The 27,406-nt window shown below is 37.0% G+C and overlaps 1 protein-coding gene across 7 annotated transcripts in view; it reads left to right on the top strand.

The window, feature by feature from the left end:
• The window catches only part of FBXL4 (F-box and leucine rich repeat protein 4), a 57,035-nt gene that overhangs the window by 5,875 nt on the left and 23,754 nt on the right, over positions 1 to 27,406 (top strand). For all 7 annotated transcript variants that reach the window (XM_061369851.1, XM_061369852.1, XM_061369856.1 and 4 more), the window contains 4 exons: positions 790 to 1,379; positions 11,482 to 11,827; positions 18,683 to 18,927; positions 26,982 to 27,195. In XM_061369851.1, coding sequence (XP_061225835.1) covers positions 871 to 1,379; positions 11,482 to 11,827; positions 18,683 to 18,927; positions 26,982 to 27,195 — 1,314 coding nt within the window. In that variant the 5' untranslated portion in view covers positions 790 to 870. The remainder of the gene's footprint in view (positions 1 to 789; positions 1,380 to 11,481; positions 11,828 to 18,682; positions 18,928 to 26,981; positions 27,196 to 27,406) is intronic.

The following is a 27,406-nucleotide window of genomic DNA, read 5'->3' as shown; positions in this document are numbered from 1 at the left end:
GGCAGTGGTTTTGTGAGTGTTTCAGGCTAGTGCTCTAAGGAAGCAGTGGGTTAAATTTTTGGTTTGTATTAACTGCCCAAAGCTCACTTTTTTCACTCTTAAAACTGTTCACAAATCATGGGAACAAATTCGAGATAACAGTTTGCTGGAGCGGCTGTCCAGCTTTCTACATGAGCTATCTTAGAAGAGTGTATTTTTTCCCCAGATTCTAGAATAATATAGATACACTTGAGCTATCTTTAAATGAACTAATTTGGGTCTGGCAAGTCTTACCTCAAAATATAAGCAGTGAAGTAACTTAGGTTTTGTTGAGCTGTGTACTGCTACAGCCTTACTTGAGTACTTTGTTTAGAAGTCAGTTTTATTTTAAGTATTTCAAAGCTATACTATGGATAATTTTAGCTGTACCTTCAGATACTCTTCTACAGTTGTTTACTGCAAAGGCCAGATTTCATTTCATACTTGATTTAATTTCCATAAGTCGATGCAAGTTTTTTTTTTGCCTCTTAATAAATCTCTGAAAATAATGCTTTATTTAATCATTAGGCTTTTTGTTGCTTGAGGGCTAGTTTTGGCTAATTTTTCTTCATAGTCTTTTTTTTAAACACAGTAAATGGGGGGTGGGGTGGGCTCACTTAATAGCCTCTAACTAAATAATTGTCTTAAAATGTAGTAGTTTATTACTGGTCTAATAGCAGTATTTTGTTTAAGACAGTATTTAAAGGAGTACACTTTGCTTTGTAAGAATGCTTTATTTGCCTACTGTGTTTATTCATTCTGTTTTATCAGCTCTTTTCCAAAACATCACAAGCAGTTAATGCACCTTATAAAGGACTCCTGACCTTTTGCATCTTCCCAAGTCAGATCTAGATGTCACCAGTGTTTCCCATGTTAACAGTTCTGAGCATGTTTTACTATATGTGCCTTCGGCGCCGAGCTAGGACAGCGACGAGAGGAGAAATGAACAGCCGAAGGGCTATTGAATCAAACACCCGAGCCTTACCTATCAATGTTGAAATAGTTCAGTATGCCAAAGAAGTGTTGGATTTCAGTTCTCACTATGGTAGTGAAAACAGCATGTCGTATACCATGTGGAATTTAGCAGGTATTCCTAATGTGTACCCTAGTTCTGGTGACTTTACTCAGACTGCTGTTTTTCGAACTTACGGAACCTGGTGGGATCATTGCCCTAGTGCTCGGCTGCCGTTCAAGAGGACACCACCAACCTTCTGTAGCCAGGATTATGTGGAACTCGCTTTTGAGGAACCAGTTTATCCCACTGCAGTGCACATTCTGGAAACGTATCATCCTGGAGCTGTAGTCAGGATTTTGGCATGCTCTGCAAACCCTTACTCACAAAATCTGCCAGCTGAAGTAAGGTAATTTATTTTTTTTTTATCCTCAATGCTTTCCTGTAAGATGTTAAATGCTACAAATAATGCTGTGTAGCAAACTACTTCCTAGTACTTCTGTTTTATATCTGATACACTGATGTTTCCTCTATTTCTGCATGTTTTTAAAACTCTGGTGACATGTTTTGATAGCAGCTTGAGATGTGGATTTTTTTGTAGGAATTAATGCAGATCCTAATTATGTTTGTGTAATGATAGTTTTTGTGTTGGAATTTTAATGAGTAATAATTATTATGTATGTGCAAAAATCAGTTTTGAAGTGACATTTCCGAGTTCTTCTCTTTCTCCAATAAAAAAAGCAAACGATGTAGGAGAGGCTGAGGATTCATGGTTGCTGTATCATCCTTCTTCAAGTAGCCATAAACTTTCTTCTGGCTGCATACGTTAGGCTGTATGTATAGTACAATCAGGCACTATAACTGTTCATATGGAAATGAGGCCAAAGCCAGAAGCACAGAACAGTTGGACAAAAGGTGATGCCATTTGTTTGATTTTACTTTTTTTTGTATGATATAAGGGTGTTAGCCATACATCATTTTTACACTTGCTTCATAGGCTAAAAGAAGCCAATTTGATCCTGTTGGTTTTCCTCATAGTAGGAAGTCATGATGCAATTTCATTTGGGGGGCAGGAAGATGGGAACCTGGAAATTGGTAAGATAATAAAGAAAAGCACTGTACGGGGTGTGAGGCTCTTAGTGAGGAGATTAGAATATAGAAATGGAAGGAGAAAGAAAACAGATAAAAGCATAGTGGGGAAGAACATGGGGAAAAGCTATCAGTATATGCAGTCAAAGTATTCTGTATGCATCAGAAAGATAGTAAAGAACCCATAAAAGAAAACTGATAGAAGAAAAACTATCCTATAGAAAATAGCATGCTAAACCAATACAGTGTTCCTTTAAAGTGCAGACTGTGGCAGTATAAGCAGTGTTAGCTTGGATACTGGGTGGTTTTTTTCCTGGCTTGCCTGTTACAGATACAGCCAAAAAGCATGCTTTGAGGTCTAATGTAGTAACCCATACTTCCTAATACTAGGCCATTGATGTTTATTCAAAATCCCTAGAAAATCAGGTGTCATGTCATATATTCAAAATTCCCAATTAGTATATTTTGTGTGGTTCTGTCACTTACTGTTTTTTGGTACAGTTGTTTTACAGCACTCTGATAAATATATACTGTATAGCTCTAAAGTAAACATCTGAATTCAAGGGACAGTGATAAATCAAACTAATAATAGTAAGCCACCTAGCTTCAGAAGTAGAGTCTCTTTGGCACTGTAATACAGAACTTATTTATGAAATGGTATGTGGTAAAGGCAGCTTTTAAGACTTCTAAACTTGGAACCTAATGTGAAATGGTTTTTGGTCAATTACTCTATGAACTTCCATTTTACTATTTTATAATGTAGCACAGATTTATGAAGATATTTCTGTAACTTGATAATACTGTTTTAGAGTAATAGTAAGATCGTGCTCTGCAGGTCGGTATGAAGATATAATTCTGAGTAATAGGATATAGGATAATGCTGTTTTATAAAAATGCCTGTTTAGGTTTTGGCTCTTAAAATAATACTCCTTGTAGTTTCGTGTAAAAACCAATAAGCATTGTAGGAAAGCTTAAGAAGTGTTAACTGAAAGAGCTGTTTAGTAATGAGCACTAAGAATAAAAAATATTTCAGAGTGCTAAAAGAAGGTGAAAGTAAAAATACTAAAAAATACTAATATGAAACTTCTTGGATGTGCTTTATGACTGTGCTTGGGGTGTGGACAGAGTCAGAGCTCAGACTTTCAATTCTTTGTAAATAAGGATGAACCTTCTGTAGGACCTGCTTTTGAATTTGTAGGCAAGAGTATCTTCTGCCTACCTACGTTAACAATATCTTGGTTAGAAGAACTCAGAAGAAGTTGTCTGTGCTGCATCTTCAGGACTTGTCAGTTTTGATGCTAGGAAAGTGTTAGAGGGACTTTTTTTTGTTTGTTTGTTTCTTTTTGGCTTACCTTTCCTCAGCAGGACTTGTCTGTTGAGAGCTGCACATTTGGTTTGGCTCTTTCTTCTGAAAGAGACAAACATATCTTAACATCTTGAAGGGAAGATAAAGGAACTCTTTCTCCACATGAGGTATGCAGTATTTTTCCTCTGTTCATTCTCTTCCCCATATAAGGGGAATATGAAGAGTTGCAAGAATGTGGTCTCTTTTCTGCTTCAGTTCCTGGCCCCTTGTTTTCATTTCCAGAAATTTTCTGAAGTGTCAACTAAGAATTATTCTTTTTGAAGCTGAAATGCTGATGATAATCTCAGTTACTCTGTGTTGAATTGATGTTTTGGACTTGAAGAACTATTGTACTATCTCCTTCTGTTAAAAAGGCCCTGTCTGAATTACTGGAAGGACACTTAGAATTTGTCTTCCTCCTCTTTCTATTTTGATGCAGAATTTTAAATCACCTTATTCCCTAAAAACCTTAAAGTACTGTTTTATCTGCCGACTCTGGATCTGTTTTTTTCTGAACACCAATGTAGAAACGGCAGGTTATTAGAAAAGTTCCTTTTCATCAGCTCTTTCTTTGATACAAAGAAAAGACCATATTAATGGTGAATTCAAAACTGTTGAGAGGAAAAAGTCTCTTGAGACTTGTTTAAATGTTACATTTAGTGGATTATACTAGTTGAGCTGAGTAGTCTTTTTTTTTTTTTTCTTTGTTTAATATTTAAAACATCAGCTAAGCCAAGACTGCTGTGTGCAAAAACTTCTAACCTACAAGAGGCTCTGTAAGGACTTGGGCCACCACAGCCCTCACTCAAGGGGACTGTATATATTCTTGTGGAAAAGTGGCTATAGCTCACATTGGCCACTGTGCTGCTGTTGCTCACTTTATGCTTCAGTTGTCTGAAAGAGGAACTTACACAGGTATTCAGAAAAGGGTCTTTAGTCATGTTCCTCGGTTGCTGGTGCACTGAATACTGCTATCAGTTGCAGCTTTGTATGGTGCTGTCTCAGATCAGCATTATTCAGAGCCGTTTTTTAGAGGTAGGATCAGCTCTTCTGTAGTGTTGTAGTTTAAACCCAGCCACACAGCATGTTCGCTCACTCCCCCCCTTCCTCCCTCTTTCTTTCCTTCCTCCCTCCCCCCCTCCCCCCTTGCTTCTGGAGGGATGGGGAGGAGAACCGAAAGAATGCAACTCCCACGGGTTGAGACAAGAACAGTCCAGCAACTAAGGTACAACACAAATCACTACTACTACAATACGATACCACCTGCTGAAACGAGTCAGACCCAAAAGAGAGCACCCGTGCCCTTCCGGGTAACTCCCAGTTACCTCCCTGGGCATGACATGCTGTGGTATGGAATACCTCTTTGGCTAGTTTGGGTCAGGTGTCCTGTCTCTGCTTCCTCCCGGCCTCCCCTCCTCCCTGGCAGAGCATGAGACTCACAAAGTCCTTGGTCAGAGTAAACATTACTGAGCAGCAACTAAAAACATTGGTGTTATCAGCTCTGTTCCCAGGCTGAAAGTCAAAACACAATGCTGCACCAGTGACTAACAAGGAGAAAAAATTGACTGCTACTGCTAAACCCAGGACAAGCAGTTAATGTGAAATCATTTTCAACTAACTTCCAGCAGTTTGAGAGTTCTGTGTCTTCTCATAGCTTTTGCAGCTTTAAACAGAGAAGACATTGCATCACTCTCTTCTGCATAAAACAATTTTTAAAAGTCATAAATGTCATAGAAACTGCTGTCTTTACACATGAAGACCTGTGCTTTTCATCAGTGCCACTTACCCGTTGACTGTTGAGAAATGTTTGGTTGTTTCTTAAACTATGCTAACATCATGTTAGTATCCATGTATAGATTTGTTACATGAATTGTCTGAGTGCAGAAAATCCAAGCAAAAATTAATAATCAAAAATTAAGGGAGTTTTGTAGCATAGGGTCTCAGTTGTTTTATGGTGAAGGAATCCATCCCTTTCTTACGTTGCATTCTACTATGGTTATGCTAGTGCAGCCTTGAGATTTTTGTATTGTGGTGCACATTCTCTGTACTTAGGGTTTGGTGACAGCAATGTGGCCCTCTTTGGGCAGTGGAAGAGCTGTCTTAGAACTGCAGGGACTCTTATCTCATGCAGGTTATAGTGACACTGTACATTCAAGTGCTTTTATAAAAAGCTTAAAACCAGAGATTCCTAACTAGTTTGAGATGTGTGGCTGTGCTTGGGGTAATGTCATAGCATATAGTTGCTGGAGAGTGTCCAAAGAAGTGGGACAAAGCTGGTAAAGGTCTAGAGCACAAGTTTTATGAGGAGCATTTGAGGGATCTGGGTTTGTTTATCCTGGAGAAGAGAAAGCTTGGGGGGGACACCTTATTGCTCTCTACAACTACCTGAAAGGAGGTTGTAACCAGGTGGTGGTTGGGCTCTTCTCCCAGATAATAAGCAACAGGCTTTGAATTGCAGCAGAGGAGGTTTAGATTGGAAAAATAGGAAAAAATTCATCACCAAAAGGGTTGTCAAGCGCTGAACAGGCTGCCCAGGGAAGTGGTGGAGTCACCACCCCTGGAGCTTATTTAAAAGGCATATGGATGTGGCACTTAAGGACATGGTTTAGTGGTGGACTTGTCAGTGCTAGGTTAACAGTTGGAAGTGATCTTAAAGGTTTCTAAACATTTAGACTAACCTAAAAGAATTCTATGATTCCGTATGTCCTTATGATATTAATGATAGCTTCCTTAGTAGGTTGAAGATTATTTTGTGATTTATTTTATTTTGGTTTTAGTTCTTCCACAGATAAAGTGTAACACTGATTAGGTGGTTTCTCATAGATGAGATACTATGATCATTTGACTGGCTGGGAAAAGTTCCATTATGACTTGTGTGCTCTTGCCATTTATTTCTGTTTAATTTATTTCATCTTAGAATTTTTCTAGATGCTCTTTTGAGCAGAACTCTGAGTTTGATTTGTAGATGAATGGCTTGGCTCAGTATTTCCTAGCTTAGCTGTGTTTGCTGCTTGCGGGATTCCTTTCGCTTTCTAAAGGTCCTGAAGGCACCTAAGATACTGCTGATACCATCAACACATTAGAGTGTGATAAGGCACCTTCAGGGCTGTATCTCACCTATGTGTAGCATACAAGTTCTAGCCATTTGAATCCTTACTTAATAACTTGTTTTGACATCTTCAGGAAAACAGCCTTTTTCTTGTCTGGATGCCTGTCATAGAAGAATGAAATCTGGGTTCATGTGACATAGTCATTTTTGAGAAAGCCATAAAAAGCTTATGGGGAGAGGGCATTTATTTGAAATACCTCTTGCTATTTTAAATGGCCTGAGCATTCTTGGAGTCCTGTCTGCTGTCTGATATTTCAGAATTGAATTCTTTAAGTAGAAGGGAAAATCTGCTGCATATTCCCTCATAGTAATTAGACTGCTGTGAACTCTGCTTATCAGCTTGATATGAATGTTCTAACGTTGCTCTTATGTCTTATGTTCATATGTTTTGCCTGCATTTTGCATTTATAAATGCACAGATGTGCGAAGGGGCTGACTTCCCAGGTTATGGGGAACCTAGTGTGCTGAAGCATGCCTGCCATGGCAGTAGGCAGGAGATGTTTTCTTGTTAGTAGCCTACAGATTATTTACAGAGCACTTGCTTGGGTAAGAGCAGATGGGATGTATTATAATGAAACAAAGAAATACAAAATGAAGTATAGTCTTTTGTAAATAAGTAAAATCAGTTCTGCTTTGTGGTTAAATAACATTGGGCTTGGTAGCTTTGCAGCAACAGCAATGGGTAAGAGATTTGTGGTAAATTACAGTGAAGAAGTATCTTGGGTAAATGTTTTACGATAACCAGCTAGAACGGAACTAGTGTTTGCTGGCATGACAATGGGACTTTCCAAACCTGAAGTTCAGCCAAAGGACAAAGTGAGGAAGGAGATGAGGAAGAAATGACCACCAGGGGTCCCAAAGACCACTACCACATTATTGTACACATGTGGAAAGAATTTTCTAGAAATGTGATGTCACTGATTACAGACCTAATGAATATATAGAACATGTAATGATTATGTATGTTAATCAACAATATAAACACGGTTTGTTTGATGCTTGGAGGGGACACACTAGGAGGAGCTATTCCCCATGTCTCCCAGTGCTGCAGTAAAGAATGCTTGCTTGTCAACCTAAACTTTTTTGGTGAGTTTTTGGAGTTTTTCTATGAATCAATAATCACTTCATGATTATAATTGTAGCAGAAGTTGCAATTTCAGCAAAGGTGTGATCGTGTTATTCTCTGAGTTTCCTTTTATTCTCCAAGTTTCTTTTGGTTCTACTTGTTGGTCTATCTGAAACTTTCTTTTCTTTTGGTTTTTAACACAGCTTCAAGTTTCTTGGGACAGGGTGTTTATTTTTTTGTGCTTGAATTGCACATAGTGCTTTATTCACTTTCTACACCAATCTCAATTTTATAATGCAAGAAATTGTAGCAGATTGCAGGCAGAGTTTAATCTTTTCTTACTGAAGAGAAATCTGATTACGTTTCCTAGGAGCCTCTTTTCCAAAGAATCTTTCTTATTATATATTTTCTTCAGAAGTAACCAGGTCTACTCAGGCATCATCTTAGGCATTAAAAAGCTTTCCAACAGCATTAGGTCAAGAAAAAAATTAAATGAGCATTAAGTATGTGCACTCATTTGACACAAACCTTGCAAGTGTGTTTCTCAGCCTAAAAATCACTAGACTGTATTTTACTTCACAGCAGAAAATACAGGGTTTTTTAAATGACAGGTTTAAAAGATGCAGGGTTTTATTTTTAACCACATAGGTGTGTGTATGGAGTCTTTAGTATCAGAAATCCGAACAGAGTGAGTTTCTGATTATTTTCTTGAGGTGGAGAGAAATCTAATGGGAAAACTGAGTCTATTAAAGCTGAATGGAAAATATTCACTTAAAGTCCTCATTTTCTTCAGTTGCTAGAGAAAATAATTCTGCCTCTCATTCAGGTTTGAATGGCACTGTAAAGACTGAAGCTTTCTAGCACATTGCTGATGAAACTTTCTTATCAAAGCACTCTTACTGCAACATCTTCAATCAGCTGTTGCTGTGTATCTTCAAGACTTGAGGACAAGCAATGTCTTCAGTCATTTTGATTCAGCTTGATTTTGTGACAGCTGCCTAGTTAACTCAAGGGAGAGAGGAAAATTTTATTGACTTTTTTACAGGTATGTATGTGTTGGGGCTCAGATTCTCTTTGTGTTGGGTTAAATAGTTTATGAGCACCTTAAACTTGAAACAAATGCAGGCAAACTTACTAGGGAAGCTGATTTTGGTACATGTTCAAACCAGGACCGACTGTCAAAATGTGTGTTCTGAAAGGTTTTGGAATGGATGACCAAAACAGAACAAAGCTCCAGAACAGAAGCAGTGAAGTTCTTACTGAAGCCTCTTGGAAATTTATACTTTTTTTTTTATACAACTTTGGAGTCTTCACTCCCATTCCGATCACATGTAGCCCATTCAAGCATCAGAACTGCTGATCCTAGGTGAGGAGACCACTTCTAGTTGCAGTAATGAGTGTATTAAGAGTACATCTAGAAGAATTTGCCAACCCTGACTCAGAGCAATTGTTGTGGCCTGTTCTTGTGTGTGGTGCCACCAAGGCAGAGAAGAACCATCAAATCAGCCTGATAGACTTGAAGTTTTCCATTTTAAGCAACAGCTAATTCCTTTAAAGTTAGGTTAGTGGGCTGTTGATGAAAACATTATGACAAGGACAGTGGAAAATTGTCACCGATCTTGTTCATCAGTACTGGGTATGTAATGTGGAGTTTCACAAGACTATAAGTTCATGCTATGTATCTTTCTCCAATTTATTACAAAGACTGGAAACTTAAGATGCTGCTTGCTGAAGGAGATTATTACTTTGCAGCTTGATGGACCTAGACCTTCAGATGCCTTATTTTTTTCCAGAGCTCTGCTACTGCTAGATAATACTCTCTCCAGGGCACCAAAGGAGAAGTCAATAACAGATATATTCTGTTGAAAGTTGATGGTGCAGTGTGTGCTAAATTAGTGAAAATATAGCCTTGAGTTTCCCTAAGGATAGTTTGAGTGGGTGTATGAAAGCATCTAAGCAAAATGTCAAATGGTGATCTGGATGTGTTCAAGAAAGGTCATGTGCATTGCCAACATAAAGTATTTGCATAGGGAATCGACCTGTGTGAGCGGGTATAGAGTGTGACTGTATCTGCTACATTCTTTCATGAGTTGACTTTCATTTCCTAAATAGATGAAATGTCTTATTACTAAGTCTGGCTTATAAGACCTGTTAACCTTAGGGTGGAGTTGTCCCCTCTCCTACATTGGTACTTTTTGATGTGCCATATATTCACCAGTCCTGCATGTTTTGTTTCACTCCATTACTTTTTTCTTTTTTTCCTTTGACATAAGACTTGTGCAGGCCTCCTGTTCTTCTGTAAGGTATTTGTGGAAAGTGGCATGATGTAAGATAGGAAAATCTGTCTGTACGCATCTGAAAATGTCCATTGTGAAATGGAAGTTTCAGCTGATATAGATTAATTTTCCTATCCTTGAAATAGTAGCGACTATAAAGCTTCTAAGCCTTATTAGTATGTGTGCTGTGTTTTAATGAAAGTCCTTACATGCACTTCCTATTTTTCACTTTCTGTCATGATGGGCAAAGTATTTGGTGCTGGAAAATAAAGCATGTGTTTGTGGTTTGGTTGCTTGGGTTTTATTTCCAATAATTTTTTTTTTCTCCCTCTGTGTGCTCTGCAATATATGTCAGTGTTGAGCAATACTTGCAAATTCAGAGGAGTAGTATGTTAGGGAAACCCAAGATGCTGAGGTGCTAAGGAGCAGATACAGCATTCCTGAGACCCTGTGTGACAGGACAAGTAGCCTGAGGGAAATCCTTGAAGCTGAAACTAGAGTCAGAAAGAGAGGGAGTAAATGTGGAACTTGTCTGGCTTATGCATATGGGATGCAGAATAAAGGCAGAAAAAAGTGGCAGTGGTTGCTGGAGGCTTCCTTTAGGAATTAACTGGACTTGAGGGAGGAAAAGATGGGCATCAGTGACTGAAGGACCTCTAAAATCCATTCACTGGATGAGGACCCACGCAGATATAAAAAGCATGTGTCTGTTTTCAGGACTATGGGCAAGTTTGGGAGCACTGAAGACCTAATGAATGTACGACTTGATTCTCCAGATTACTTAGCTGGCAGCAGGTTTCCCTGCTGTTTACTGGAGAAGATTTGAGGTCTGTGTGTGCAATTAAGGACATAAGTGTACTTGTTCTGTGCGTGCCCTGAACCTCCTTCTGTCACTGGACCAAAGAGGAGAAAAGCTTTTCAGTTTAGCAGTTTGGAAGTTCTACCTTTATTTGCAAAGGACTCTTTCAAAAATTACTTGAAGAGTCTGTCTTTTTTGTAATTTGGCAGTGAATTACTTTTAAAAGCAATAGTTTGCTTGCCTAGACAGATAAAGTTTATATTATTTTTTAGATATTAAATTATAAAATATATGTGTTAAAAACATGCATAGCTGCAATTTGAACAGGTTTGATGTTCTGTGAACAGTGGGGGTTTATTATCATTATTATTATTAAAACCTTTTGTGGGAAATAAGAGATGTCAGCTGACTGGGTATTTGTGCTACATGGCAAGACTGCTGCCTGCATACTTACAGTAACAGACTATCATTGCAAAGTCATCTGTAATCCGTTTGTTATGATTACCTGTGAGATGTTAGAACAGCTTCTGCATGAATAACAGTACTCTATGACTACGTACTCATGACTGTGAGTATGCAGCCTGGTTTGTTAGTTAGCATTGCAGAGAAAATATGCTAAGATGATGAATCAGTTTGCCCTGTTAAATTCCTCTTTAGGGTACTTACAAAATTTAGGGAAATAATGTTTTTCATTGTCTTTTCAACAATGTTTCTTACTCGTTAAAGACTTGTAACAGAGAAGTTCTCTTACTGTATTCAGGAATTGCTTTAGTAATTTTGATTCTAATTCCTATGCTGTCTATGTGTGTGATTTTTTTCCTTTACAGATGGGAGATCCTTTGGTCCGAGGCACCTACAAAGGTGAATGGTCCTCAGGCACGGCAGTTCACACCTTGTATCAAACAGATAAACTTTCCCACAAACTTAATCCGACTGGAAGTGAACAGCTCTCTTCTGGACTATTACACTGAATTGGATGCAGTAGTACTACATGGTGTGAAAGAGAGACCTGTGCTTTCACTTAAGACTTCAATGATTGATATGAATGATATAGATGATGAGGAGGATGAAGAAAACTATGGCTGTGGAATGGACACCCTGAATAAACAGTTCAGCATTGTTACCCTCAGGGAATGGCCGACTAACGGATATTTTGATAAACTGCCTTATGAGGTAAGAAGCACATCTTTACACTGAACATATTTGTCTTGTTCGTTAAAGATATGTTACAGGTACCAGTCAAGATTGTTTTTTTCCAGTTCCCTGCATTCTTTTATGAGTCCCCTGCAGTTATTGTATAGTTATACCTGAATTATGTAAGTCAGTTTACTTCCATCCTGAAATAAGCTGGGTTTCCATGTAATGGAAAGAAACCTTCACCTGCTGGTCAGACCTCTTGACTTGGATATAGGTGTGATTAATCCTGCTCTTCATGATACTGCAGTCTGCCAGAAGAAGTATTTGTTTACTGCAGTAACTCATCAGCTGCTCAGAGTGCTTGCGGCTCGAATTGGACTCGCTTTTGAAAGTGAAGGGAGGATAGTGAGAGATGCTGTCACTGTAGGGCACTTTCAGAAATGCATAATCAAGTAGAATTTTGGTTTTGTCACATCCTTCTTCACTAAGTACCCCAGTTTTGTACATGAAGGCCATGGTTAGGTGACTGTGTGCCCAAGTAACCTGTGGAAGTTTGCTGTGCTTGTAAAGAGGAAAAGGAGAGCAACTCTATCTTTCTCCTATGTGCGTCTTCTAAGTCTGCAGTTCTTGAGTTTGTTTTTTTTTTTTTTTTGTTGTTGTTGCTGCAGTGGAATAATAAATGAGGATACTGGCTACATCCTGAGTTAGCTCTAGTGGTGGTTTCCTTTTCCTCAGAGTCCATACAGCGTGCAACATATTTTACTGTTGGTGCTTGTATATCAGTACTGAAGTAAAGAAAGTACTTTGCGTATGCAAAGGTGCAGCTGATTCCGGAACATCTTAAACATACAACTGTTTGAAAGTTTGAAAATATATTTGTTTTAGTCATTCAAAGAAGTTAATTTTAGAGAAAAACTTGATTTAAATCTAGGAAATCTTGTTTGAAAAGGCTGGATAAATTGGTTTATAATGTACTAGACTACTAGAGAGATTGATTAATCTCTATTCTGCCCACATGATTGCACATATTAAGATTATAATTTAGGAAGTATTTGTGTGGTCCTGTTACTCCTATAAACTTCTGTCTCCATGTACTTTGTTGTGCTTTTCTGTTTGTGAACTAGCTTTCTTTTTTATCCATTTTTGGATAAATTTGGATAAATGTTTGGTTTCATGAATGCATTTATATAGTCTGTCAATACCAAGCACGTTGTCTTTTGTTTTCTTTTTTCTTTGGCTTTGATTTAAAGAAACTGAAAATACGAATAGAAAATTTGTCAGAAACCTACAAAATACTATTTCTGGACTGGTTTTGTGAGAGCAGAAATCCCAGTCTCCTATTTTTCTGGTCCAGCTGGAAGGTTTGGGTATCAGAACAACAAAAATGTTGTACTTTGTAGTATGACAATTTTTTTTTTATCATATCAGATATGGAAACAGTGCTTTGCATGCTGACTTCAGGACTGACAGGTGTCAGATTTTGCTGGGAAGTGTTCAGACCTTGTAGTGAAAAGAAGTAAGGCAACAACTGCTGACTCCTTCCAGTTTTGATTGATACATTACATGAAAACCTGTATCTTTTTAGATGTTCATGTTGATTGTGAACATGTAACTGTCCTAAGTCTTCCCACATATGCCTGTTTCTAATTTGAGCTGTTTCAGGCTTTTTCGTACTGCTGTCCGTAATTCACCAAATACACAGGCTGAATGTTCTTCCATGCTAATCTTAAGTAGATAGCAGTTCCTCCAGCCTTTGTTTTGTTTTCATTGTCTTTCTGAAACTTCCATAGACTATTCTTTCATAGACCGTGTTTTTTCTCAAAATGGCATTAGGAATGGCTTGCTGCAGTGTGAGTTCTACATTGCTCTTGCTCCAAAAGAGAGAAATGCTCGGCTCCTGGGGCACAGACTTCCTTAGAAGAAAGGATAAAATCTTGGGTGAGCTAGGGGAGAGAACTTTCCTTCCCTGCTTGTGAGCAGTAGTAGCTTTAATGTGCTATCATCTGTTCTCCATAATTGCCTTAAAATTGATGAGGGATTTTCCAGGACACGCTTCATTTTGTTGTGTTTCTTCCCAGATATCTTTGACTAACTTGTGATGCTCTTAAAGTAGAAGGAGTAAGGCTTAGTCTTAGTTGGCTTTACAGAAGCCCTTGAGACCTGAAGGCCTGAACAAGTTAAAAACCTTTAAGAAAGTTGAGGAATACCTACCACAGCATAACTGTTGTGCAGTTTGATACTCACCAAGATGTGCCATGTATGAAGAATTTAACTGTTCTCCAGAGAGGAGAGTCAGAAGAAATCCTGTCTGATGCATTCCAAAAGACTTTTTTATATATATAAGTATAAATATATTTTTTTTTAATATAAAAAGATACAAATAACATATTTATCATACCCCAGAGCCATTTTTTCCAAAAACTGCCGCAAGATTTTTGACCTGCCCATGTCAGGGGAAGTGAATTTCACAGTTAAATGTGTATTTAGCACCTATGTTGCAGGAAAATGGGCCTTGAATGTAAGATCTGCATCTCTTATGATGCTTTGATAAGAGGGTCAGAGCAATAAGCAGGAGCATTTTTAAGTGTCATAAATCTTTTTTACCTCAACGGTAAACTTCTTACATCTTTCTATACTTGTAGGCTTTCGGATAGCCACCAAGATTTTATGCGTCCCTTTGGAAAGGGAAACTCATGAGGGTCCTTAAAAGCTAATAACCATATGCAGAAGCTTCCCTTCAGTTCATGGCCCATATACTGCCAGCTGCTATAGCAGAGTAGGCTCTGAGCAATGGCACATGGGAGAAGATCTCTCCAGCTTTAGTCCTCCTGGAGTCTTGATTAATTGACTGTGCAGTCTGTCAGTAAGATCTTTTTTTGGTCTTTGTATCAGGAAGGGGCTTGAAACCTTTACAGCCTTCCATTGCTGAGAGGATCAGAGTCTATAGCCTTGTGATGTAAACCCCAATCCACAAAAGCATGCAATTGAATAGAAAAAAGAAAAGAGAGACTTAAGTGGTTGTTTTGTGAAGTAGTTGCAAGATACACTCTTCATGTGTCCATGTGTGCTATTAGATGTGTATGCATTTGCTAGTGCAAGCTACAGGATCATGTAACTAGGGACTGGGTTTTCTTAAACTATGTTGAGGAACGTCAGAAGCCCTAGAATGCCATCATCTTCTTCCTGTCTTCACTCTGCCTTTTTGTGCATATAACCTTTCTTCTTTATCTGAGTATGCCTTAGTATCAAGTCTGATTAATTGGAGTCTAAGCTGTGGCAGCTGTAGCTGCAGAAGTAAGAAATTGCAAGTCATTGATTCGCATGTTTCCAAATGAATGGTTTGCAAAGGCCAATGTATTTTCATACTGGAAGGACTCACGCTGGAGAACTAAAAAGAGGCTATTTGTAGATAGTGACGATATTCTAGGTTTGACCAGCATCCAGACATTATTTTCTGACCAAGTTCTGCATTACCGTGCTCTAGGCACAGAAAGTGCTTGCTGTTATTCAGAAAAAAAGCTTGAAAAAGCCAGAGGAACTTTTTGGTAGGTAAGTACCATTAGGAATTGCACCATTAGTAAAGTTTTACCCAGTGTATTGAAGAGTGTGATGGAGATCCTTTCTGAGCTTATGAGCAAACTTTGCAGTGGGTGAGATGTCTGGGGTTTTCTTAAGAACTTATATTTTTTAATTGGTAATTCAAAATTTATACATAAATGTAAAACGCCGCAGTCAGGGAATATGGTGATAATAAGGCACAGATCGGATATGAATCAGAATCTTTTTTGCGCTCAAACAGCAGTCAATTTGCATACTGCTCTTGGTTGAATCGTAGAGAATTATGATTTGAAAACCTTTCAGTTTTGAAGGTTTTCAAGGTAGCGGGTCTTGGTCTCACCACATCTCTAAAGCTGGCATTCTCTGTGTTTGCCCTGGAAACAGGAAAGAAAGTTCTTTTTGTCCATCACAGCCTCAAAAAGTGATGTATAAATTCTGGTTTGTTTTCTTTTGCACACTCTGTTGTATTTTTTTTCCAATAATCTTTGCTTTTACTGATTTATAAGAAAGTGTAAAACAATAATGCTTGCCATAGTTTTTTATAAATGCAAAGTGAAAACAGTGGTTTGTGAGAAACTGTGTTACAAAAGTAGTTTTTGAAGCAGATACTCAATTCTGTAGCATTCTTTGTATCATCATGAACACGGTGTAGCACAGTACAGCACATCATGTCACATACTCATTAATGCATCAAATTGTGCTAGGATACACATACATGAAAAATGAATTTGACAGACACCAGACTCCAGACTAAGGGTGATTAATGGCTATTAGCCTGTAGGTTTGGTACCTGTTATCTTTGTTTAATCAAAAGCCAGAAAAAAGTACTTTACATTGTAATGTCATAGTACTGTAATTTAATTGTATTTTTCCATTATAGATACTATGAAGTAGCATAATTTTAGTAAAAAAAGGATTATTTTTTTTCTGATCAAGACATTCATGTGGAAGGGATTTCATCTCAGGGTGTGGAAAGATTGCAACATTCTGTATGTTATGCTCACTGAAGTCATCAGTGTAAAGGGACATTGGTGATGCATTTATAATTGCATTCACCATTATCTTTACTGCTCAAAAGTTACAAAATAACTTTTTTGCCACTGAACAAAGTTTGTGTTACTTTGTTTCTATCAGGCATTATTATACCACATTAGTTGTAGACATAAATTTAGCTAATTTGGCAGCCTTTGCTGAGCTGTCTGCTCTAGAAAACTTACTAAATAAGCATGGGAAAAGTCTGAGGGAAAATACCATTCATAAATATTTAGGTGTTTTATAGAGTATGGAATAGCTGAAAGATTGCAAGAATGTAAAGCTGTCATTCAGAATATTGCAGATAATTAAAAGTTAATTGATGGTCTTAGAAAAATAGGTATATTTTTGGGTATCTACTATTAGGATGAAAGCCAAAATTGTGTTTAGCAGCCTTCAGGCTTAAGTATGTGTCTTAGCCAACCAAAAATCAAGATACTAATTTGGGATTATATCTATGTTAGCTCCATGTTATTTTGCACTTTCTCAAATACCAAAATGCCGAGAACCTAAATATCAATTGGGAGCAAACTTTTTTGATTAATATATCAACTTCATTTATTATATATGGATATATATTTTATATATATATATGTATGTGTATATTGCTGTCACGTTGAAATGTCTATGCAGATCCTTTGCATCAAGCTAAGGTGAGAGCTTCAGGCACCTGCAGAGACAAAAAAGCCTGGTTTTAGGGGAAAGTTGGAGCAAGGAGAAGACTTGAAATTAGACTGGAGAGAAACTGGAGTATATGCAAACACTGTATTTGGGCGTTGGAGTTGAAGTTAAATTTTTTGAGGAGTTGTAGATAGTGTTTGAAATCTAAATACTAAATCTGGAGCTGAGTAGGAAGTAACATTTTTCATTTTGCAGGAAGTTGGATTGTTTTCTTATTTCTTCTATTCCAAAAATGAAGGGGGGAGGAGGGGAGGCGGAAGCTAACTGCATAATAAACTAGTTCATTGGAAGTACAGGCTGTTTGCATCTCACAGAAGGATTCATTTTCATTTTATATCAAGCATTTTATTCTGGCTTTGGGTGGTTTGCCTTATGAATGCTTGTAAAGACATCAAAATGAAACATTATGGTATTTTGAAAGGGCCACAGGATTCCAGTTTAAGCTGATTTGAGGGTTTGTTTGTGTTGATGGGGGTTGGTGTGTTTTGGGTTTGTTTTGGGGGTTTTTGGGTTTTTGGTTTGGTTTTTTTTTATTTACACTAGTTCATGTCAGTGAGTAATCATTTCCCACTCTGCTTGAAAACACTTTACCAATTTTAGTTACATAATTTTGGTGCAGGTACTTATAGCTGTTGAAGACAGCTCTGGTAAAGTAAACATCAATTTTTAGATTTCATTTTTCAAGCACATTTTCTCTCAGTTCCTAATCTAAAGGAGATTTTTTTGCTGAGTGTTTCTGTTATTTCCTAATGTGAGTATATATGTGTCTGTGTTTGTTGATCTTCCCTTGGAAAGGAAAACAGGACATGATAAGAGACGGGATATTTCTTGATTTCTGAGTTGGACATAAGTCATTACGAAAACATGTATAGTGGTGCTAGTCGGAAGGGCTGGTGGTTATTCTGAAACTGATTCAATCTGATAAAAAAGGTAAAAAAGCGCTTTGCCTTTCGGATTTGACTTTGGCATAGAACAAAAATGCTCTCCCAGTATTACAGCAAGGAAGAGATTACTTTGTAAAAGATCTGAAAATGTTGGATTTTTTCACCTAGTTACATAATCCAGCATGGATGGGAGAGGATATAAGGTAGAAGACAAAATACTGGGTTTGTTTTTTGTTTTGTTTTTTTTTTTAAGCAAGAAGCAGAGGAATAAATCTGAAATCAGTTCAAGGTGTGGGGAAACTGGGACATGGTATTGTTTTTCCATATACTCTGCAAATGTGCTGCCATTTTAAAAACCAAATCCACAGAAGAAAGAAAATGCCAATTCAGTGTTCTGATCAATGGCAGTGCAGACATTGTGAAGGGAAATATGTAGACATAGTGTTTACATATATATCGCTGTTTAAATTAGCATGGGTAAAGAAACTTCTAATTTGAAAGCTTCCTGTCACTTTCATATGTTGATCTGCTTTTTCCTTTCTTGTTTAATGTCATCAAATTGAGAAAGCAGTGCAGTCCTATTTAATAGTTAATCAATGATTTATTCATGTTACTTTTAAGTAGAAGGATTTACTTTTCTTTGAAGCCAGAACATCTTTTCTTAATCCTTTTTGGTTTTCTCTTAACATTTCAAGTGCTGTATGACCATCTGTGACTTTTTTTGTTTTTAATATAGCTCATCCAGTTGATTTTGAGTCACCTTACAGTACCAGACCTGTGTAGACTAGCGCAAACTTGTAAGCTGCTATATCAACATTGCTGTGATCCTCTACAGTACATTCATCTCAGTTTACAACCTTACTGGGCAAGGATTAATGACACATCTCTGGAATACCTGCAGTCTCGCTGCACTCTCATCCAATGGCTGAATTTATCTTGGACTGGGAACAGGGGAGCCATCTCTGTTTCTGGATTTAGCAGGTCAGTGCTAAATGTACATAAGTATTTTGATAAGCTTTGTTTGCAGAGCTGCTGCTTAGTAGTTCTGCTAAGTATCTGAAGCATTATTAAAAGACAAGAAATGTTTGATTTGCTGTAAAAGGTGTGATTGTTATGATACAGAAAAAGACGAGCTAAACCAGTTAGAGATTCTGGATACAGCAGCTGAAGTGCATTTACATATGTAAAGTCTGCATGGGCCAAACCACCTGTGACTGAAAGGCTTTTTCCAAGGGGGAGCAGTGTTTTGCTTTCTTCTGGGCTTCTGAAAAATTCCATTAGAACCAAGCTGTCCAAAAGTCTATCTCAGAAAGAAAATACGGTTGTTTTTTGTACAGATGAGTCATCAGTAGGACTGTATTAGAATGGTGCAGTAATAAACTGCATGTTTACAAGGTATGGGCCCTAAGTAATCACTGGAGTGCAATGTAAATGCAAATATTTTCATAAAAATGATTTAAAACATTAGTCCTGTTGGGAAATTGGGGGTTTGCTTGTGCATCTTCCACTGAGCTGACTGTGCTGTAGGTCATTAAAATAGCAAATTCACAGGGAATCTTCTCTGTGTAACAGCCATGTTCTCTGCTTTCTTAAGATATCATTTCTTGCTTCTTTGCTCGTTTGCATTAGTTAAACAGCATCTATCAGAGCATTTAATTTAAGCAAAAATTGCTGCTTCAACTAAGAGGTAATCAGCAGTGGCAGATGAAAGCAGAACTTGACTGATAAGAAACAGAAATGTTTAAGATATATTAAAAAAAATTGTCTTAGCTCTCATTTGTTAAAGGTTAAATCAAGTTTTCAGACTTTTCTTTGCCGGGGTGCCTTCCCGGGGGAAGTAAAATAATTTGAAGAAATACTTTGTTGGGATGAGAATGTTGCTTTCCTGACCTTCCAGCTCATAATCCAGGAGCCCTAAGCTCTTTTGTAATTGTTGGTAGAAAAAGGAGACAGCCACCAGCTAGTTGTTAAGTGGGATAAAATAGATAGGCACCAGCTAGCTGTTAAATGGGGTGCAAGCATTTCTCCTAAATTTGGATTTCATATTAGATACATTATGCAGATGATAAATATGCAAGCTTTAATTGAGAATTCATCTCTGAAATCATGAAGTACTTGCTTTCTGATGCTTAGCTATTAAATCTGTGTTTTGAAAATTTAAAGTGTGTGCATCTTCATGGCATGTTTTTAAATTTTTGGGTTATTTTTGTTTTGAATATGCAGGTTTTCAAATAAATGAATTTCCAAATTCAGAGAATTATAAGCTTTGCAGTTCTGGCATTTCTGACTTCCAGTTTGTTGAAAACGGCTTTATTGCTAGAGGATTACTCTATTTTTCACACTTCAGTGCTGAACTCATAGCAGTACTTATGTGTAGTCAGCATTTTTAAAATGATAGGTAGTCGTTGTTTGACTATTAATAACCAGTGAATAAACATGGTCAATTTATATTCATTATAATGGTGATATTTATTTGTAAGAAAATGTTCTTGGACGTTGATACAATTGTGAAGTTATCTGTATTTCTAGGAAAAAGTATTTCTTGGAAGAGCTCTGCAGTCTGGGAATGGGAAATGCAGTTCAATCATAAATTTTTGAAACAAAGTTGTAAGCAAAATAGTTTTCAGGTGTGACTTCTCAGAATTTTAACTTCTGAATCAAAAATTCTCCACTGTAACTAGGCTTGGTTTTGAAAGTTTTCTTTTTCCTTATACAGAAATAGTTTTGCAACTCTTTGTTCTGTAGAAGTGTCTTTTCTAGTAAAATTTCCAAACACAAATTTTCCTTTGGATATATGTTTTTTGAATTTGCTAGCTTCCAGGAAAGGAAAATTTGCTGGTCATTGCTGTTCCAATATCTGTTCATACAGGAGACCTCTTAGAACAACACTTGCTTTTCAAAAGCATTAATGTGACTTTCTTCAAAGAAGTAGCTTCCTGGTAAGAGGTGTTGTTCCTCAAAGGAGGAATCTGGCAAGTAATGTTTAGCTCTCTTGCCCTGACTTTCATCAAGATACCATCACCATGTGGAATTTGCAGCATCCAGAGCATGTAGTCATGAGCTTCCGTAAGCTTTTTTTGAACATCTAGATGTTCCTCACCCAGCCTCAGTTTTGGGAGATATTACACAAAACAGAGTTTCTAAAGAATGGAGGTACTTTGACTTTCTTAGGAATTCTGTTTCACAATTAGATTTTTTTTTTTTTCAGTTTATTCTTCAGCATATGAGTATTGCAGATGATGTTCTCAGCTGGCTGGGGAGGGTGCATTGCTGCTTTTGTCAGTTACCTGCTGATGTTAACTGGTATTAAAAACTTGTCCTTTGCAGAAATTAAATACTTATGTATTTCTGTCTCTATATATAACAGTAGAAGACAAGTACCCCTATGTTTATTAGTGTAAGATATTCTCTTGCTGCCTACTGCATGATTGTTTGTGAATCAGCTTGTTGGTTTCTCTTTATCCTGCTCTCCTTGGCTTCCTCTCTGGTCTTGGTATTTTCTGCTTCTTTCTGCAAGGGAAATTTCTAAATAAAGCCGATAGCATACCAAGGTGCATCTTTTATTCTGGATTTAATTGGTGATAAAGCCCTCTCATAACTTGAGGTTAGTTGAAACAAGCCTAAATTGCTTCAGGTTTATAAAATTTGTGTTAAATTGCTGCATAAACAACCAGGAGCAGCTGCCAAGGGAATTCTGCCTAGAAGTTCTAACAGTTTGAGGGATTCTATTATGCTGTTTCTAAAAGCCCCACCTATATTGGTCCGTTCAAGGAGAAAAAGCATTGTTTGCTAAGTGAAATTTGTAAATAACTTCACAAACACTACAAATTACGGCAGTTTAGAAATTGCAAGATGCTAAAACCAAAATACCTTATTCTCATAGATAACAGCATTTCACTTTTACAGGACCTGGATTTTTTTGTTTATTTTTGCACTTTTTTCAGCATTTGGTGTTATAGTTGGCACTATTGAATTCAAAACTGGTAAAGTTAGTTTCATTCTTACAACTGTACAATTTAGGTTAATATTCCTGCAAGTCAGCTCATGTTTAAATGCTAGTATTACTTGAATTTTATTTTGGCAAGTATCTTTCCAAACTCTCTTTATCTGTGGTTTCAAAAGAAGTAGCTTGTGTAAATTTGTGTCTTCCTTTTAAAGGTGTATATATAGACATGATTGTAAAGAATAATTGAAAATACATATTTTCTTGCAGAAAGATATTAAAGTAGAATTTTTTTCAAAAAAGTAATTTTAAGACTGAAGCTAATACTGTATAATCATGACAGGATAGAATGCTTCAGGCATATGAACATCCTGAGGCACAGCTGAAGGTATTTTAAGTTATTGATAACATCTACTCCTCAGGGCTAAAAATGACTACTGTAAATTTTTCATTTCAGCATATAATATAAATTAACTAAATTTTATCATTTAGATTAAACTAAAAGTGCATGGAAAAGTGAAAGACAAATGAAGTTTGAGTATCTGAGCAGTCTCAAGTGTCTGGAATGCAATGTGACAGGGAATAGCAAAGATTTCACAGCAAGTGTTACATAAGCAGCACTGCATTTCTCTTGGCGTTAGAGGTACAGTGATTTTCTTCCTGGCAGGAAAGTATCAGTGTGGGAGGGTAAGACCTATATAGGAAAAGTGTGGCAAGTTGACTGAAGGTATACTAAGTATCAAGATGATGAATAAATGTTCTGAGGTTTAAACAGCTCAAGGACCATGGCAGATTAAAAAACGGAGTTCTGCATGCAGGTTTCTTTCTGTCGCTGGTAATGTCATTAGCTTGTTTAAACTCTTTTGCTTAAATATCTGCGGTATTAAGATTTTTATCATTTCTAACATTTTATACTGTGAAAACAAATTAATAGTGTTTTATTTTCAAGTTAGTCACACAGTGTTTGCATGTCAAGCACATCCAGGCATACTTATTCAGCAATTTTGTTGTTAACATTTGAGGGCTTTAGGAGCTGTTTAATAGAGGTGTATTTTGACAGTGTTTAACTTGGTGAGGCTTGCTGTGAATCAGGCTGGCAGGAAGGTCAGAGAAATTACTGAAACATGCATCAAATAGTCACAGAAAATAGGAATAATGTCTGTCTGATTCTCAATTTAAGAACCATGTCTGTCTCTTGCTTTAATTTCCACAGCTTTTTAGTAAAACCTAGGGTTGCTGTAACTGAGATTAAGTAATCATGTTTGTTTTGCATTGTTTATTGAAATGTTTCATCTGTATTGAAAAAAGCATGTAGTTAATATTCTCCCCACTTGCACATAATGTTTTAAGGTTGGCTGACAAAAAAAAGTGTAATACATGCTAGAGTGGAAAATAACATTTAACAATTAGAATAGCTTACATTGAGGGGGACTTCTTACAAGGGCATTTAGTGACAAGAAAAGGGGGAATGACTTAAAGCTGGCAGAGGAGAATGGCTTTTAGCTGACTGAGGGTAGGTCTGGATTAGACATTAGGAAGAAGTTCTTCCCTATCAGGGCAGTGAGACACTGAAACAAGTTGCCCAGAGAAGCTGTGGCTGCCCCATCCCTGGAGATGTTTGAAACTGTGTTGTATGGTGGCAGGGGGAGTTGGAACTAGATCTTTAAGGTGCTTTCCAATCAAACCGTTCTATGATTCTGTAAGGTAACAAACACTACAAAGGAAAGTGCTAAAGAGAAAAAAAATCTATCCAGCCCTGTACTGCTCATAAATGGAAATGGCTTCCTGTCTCTGCCACACCAAATTCAGTGGTTTGTATGTCAGTGACTACAAAATGAGTACATAACATTTTAATTGAAAATAAATTTGGTAAAATCAGAATGATTGAAAACTGGTGGGATAATTGTATTGGAGGAGTACAGTTATACAAAGTAGCTATTTCTGTTTAGAAAAATTAGTAGATGAGGGAGAATTGGACTGATCGCTGCTTGTTGAAGAGTTTTCAGTAACCTTGAGCTATGGGATATTGACTAAGTGAAGATCATTAAGCTAACAGTGAAGTCTAGGTTTTGGATCCATGCAGTTCCATTAGAAATCACTGGAGCAAATGTGGTGTGTTTAGCACCCTCACAAGTATGTGTCTAAAGGTATTTTGGGAATTCTGTTTAGGAGGTCTTATGCAGCCAGTTCTGACATGAAGGATTCTATCTCTTACCTTGGTATTTTAATTTTGGATCATGTTTGGCTCATACAGTATGCTTAGACATGAATTACAAGATTGGAAGTTGTTAATAGATTAACCCTATGATCAAGACGGTTTATCACCACCATGACCAAACAGTGTTTTAACTCCTAATAAATATATTTGATGTTTCAGAAAGATTTCAGTAGGACTAACTTACTTCCCTGAAGCTGAAGTTGGGGGTAGGGGGGGAGGAAGAATGAGCAGCAGTTCTTAAAAGCAGGTAGAAGGTGATGGAAAGTGAGATTAATTTTTTATTTTTTATTTTTTTTCATTAAAAACACCCCCCCCCAAACCAAATAAAAACAACCACCACAGTTCCTCAAAAAAAAAACAAACAAACCCAAACCCATCAAACATACAAGACTCTTGAAATACTGCAGTCTGGAATGAGGACAGACTTTGAGGGAAAGGCCCAATCCAGGGTTTAGCAAAATAGATGTGCATGTTCCCATTAGTTTAGGTTGTTTAGTTGTATTTCATAACAAACATGAAGGGAAATAACTTCAGAAATTGTGTGTATAAAATATTGATTAAAAAATAAAAGAACTAAAGGGATGGATGACTGTGCAGAAAGGAATAGAGACTAAAAACAGGAACCAGTCAATCCTCAGTGATTAAAGGAGGAGTATGTGAAGAAATGTTGATTTGGGCAGAAGGTACTTTTTGGGAGGTTGGTTGTTTACAAATGATCTAAGTCAGAGAGGCACCCAGTGTGTGGTGAGTCTCAGTAGTGTGAAAACCATCCCACATTTATTCTGAAAGCATGAGAACCAATGTTCTACCTTGCCATGTGGTTTTGGAGATCCATGTAGAAAGACATCAGCAAAAACCTCTGTCCTGAGCAGCCTGTTTAGCGCAAACAAATATTGGGATCTCTGGATCATTCAGAAAACTCTGCAGTTCTGCCTGATGTTCTCTGCTCTGTGCTTACTGGTGACTTCCTCAGATTCCTCCTTCTGTTTCCGTTCATCTCTTTATTCATGCCTGTCAGCTCATTCTTGTACCCTTTTCCATGTCCCTTACACCCTTGCCTCTGTGTTAAATGTCTTCTAAATAACCTTTCCCCAAAAGGCAGCAAAGTCATGAAGGGCAACACTCATCGCTGTTGCTGTGTATGCTCTGCCTGTGTGTTTCAAGTGTAATGAATTAAAATAAGATGTTATAAGAATGGTAATTTTTCAAGCTGGTGAGCCTAGAGTTCTTCTCTGAGTCTATGGAGTTAACTGGGTGTACTGACCTGGTAATGTTAACTTTTAATAGTCCGAGAAGGAGAAAAACGTTGATCTGTACCAACATTTGTAACAGCAAATCCCTGTTAAATTGCATGGCCGTTAACCTAACATCTATTATTGTAATGGAGTAATTCATAAAATATTTATCTGTTAGGAAAGTAAAAGTTAGAAGTATAATAAGTGATGACTGACAAGGTTTTATGGAAAATATCACCATACAAACAAACCTGATAATTTATTGATGAAAGAAGCTGTGTTAATATATTGTTAAAATACCCATTAAATAGAAGAATTGGCTAATTGGTAATCAGCAATGAATCCATGTGTCTCTATGTCTCTGTCTTGATTTCCATGGGATTTCGATCTTGTGTTTCTCCATGGCAGTGTTGAACTCTACACTGCTATTTTAGACTAGCAATAATGTTTAAATACCTGATGTTAATGTTGTGAATTGTCGTGTCATTTCAGCTTTGACACTCCCATAAGAAGGCTTAGCAGTCTAAGTAAATTCACTATATTCAGGATTGATTTGCAGTTTGATTGATTTACAGTTTGCGATTGATTTACAGTTTGAAGGCTATCTTTGCAATAAAAAGGGACAAGCTTATGTGTGTGTAATTAAAGAAAGCTTGGATTAGATACAGTAGACTTTGTGACACAATCTCTGACAGAAAGTGTAATTCATGCACAGACCATCAGTTTCCAAAATTTGGATATTTTGTCTTTCAATATCTTAGTTTTTTATAATTCCAGTGAAAGTCATGTGGAATAGCCCTTAGGAATCTCTGTGTCTTAGAACAGCTTCAAAGTGTTGGTTTTGACTTATTTGTTAATGAAGGGGACAGGATATTTGTCTAACAGTCTTAAAACACTTCTTGTGAATATTTTGATTTAAAAGTGTTTGTTTAACCTAACTTTTACTTTTGCAGATTTTTCTGAGATAAAATAAGTATGAAATTATTGTTGGAAACTTGCAGACCATTGGCTTTGAGGAACTGTTTAAAAAGCATTTCAGACATTATCTGTGTTGCACTTTGCTCCATTGTCTCAGGATAAACACCAGGAATGAAGCATTTTCTGACTTTCTAAACTGAAACAGTGTTTTCAAGACTAACATTAGTGTCATAAAAATCCCTTTCTGTACTGTTTTCACCCCTGATGATTCTTTTGCAGTTTATTTTCAAGGTAGAATTGTTTCTTTAAGACTGCTTTAGTGATGTTAGCCTCCTTATGCCACGTACAGCATTATATACCCTTCTGTGTTTCTTAAAATGCAGTAAAATATTCTTTTGTACAAAATATTGTATAATATCTAGGTTATGTACAGTATCAATGTTGGTGAAACAGTCTTGACTGCCTTGGAGTTTTTAACATTACTCTCTAGCTCAACACCTAATTGTTTTGGTCTCTTCTGAATTTGTAGAGATTTGATTCAAAAGTAACTTCTTCAGAGAGCTTGTGATTAATTTACTTTGACCTAATCATATTTTCTGTTAATTAACTGAGGTGACATAAGAGCTGTGGTCAGTAAGCCTTTCATGCTTACAGTCTGAATACTGTTGAAACTTCACCTGAAAGTGTTTGTTTTTCACTTAAAATATGGGGTTTTTTACAGGTTCTTGAAAGTTTGTGGCTCTGAACTAATACGTCTTGAGCTGTCTTGTGGCCATTTCCTCAATGAAACATGCTTGGAGGTCATTACTGAAATGTGTCCCAATCTTCAGGAATTAAATCTCTCATCATGTGATAAAATACCACCTCAGGCTTTCAACCACATAGCCAAAGTGGGCAGCCTAAAGCGTCTCATTCTCTATCGAACAAAGGTGGAGGTAGGAACAAGTATTTTAACCTTTGCAGTAAATACTTTCAGTCCTGGTAAAGTTGTATTTATTTTTTTCTTTGTTAATTAAGAAGTGATTTAGAATTTTGCATTCCAGGGTAAATTCAGAAAACTCAAAGGCAGTTTCAAAAAACATAAGATTTTTTTTTTATTTTCAAAATAGCTTCCGGGTTTAAAAAAAAAAAACAAAACAAAAACCC

This window comes from Neopsephotus bourkii, unplaced genomic scaffold, assembly GCF_033783945.1.
Source record: "Neopsephotus bourkii isolate Nb327-2 ecotype Australia unplaced genomic scaffold, CSIRO-AGI_Nbou_v1 NB_1511, whole genome shotgun sequence".
Classification (NCBI taxonomy): Eukaryota; Metazoa; Chordata; class Aves; order Psittaciformes; family Psittacidae; genus Neopsephotus; species Neopsephotus bourkii.
This window is presented reverse-complemented; position numbering and strand designations above follow the sequence as displayed.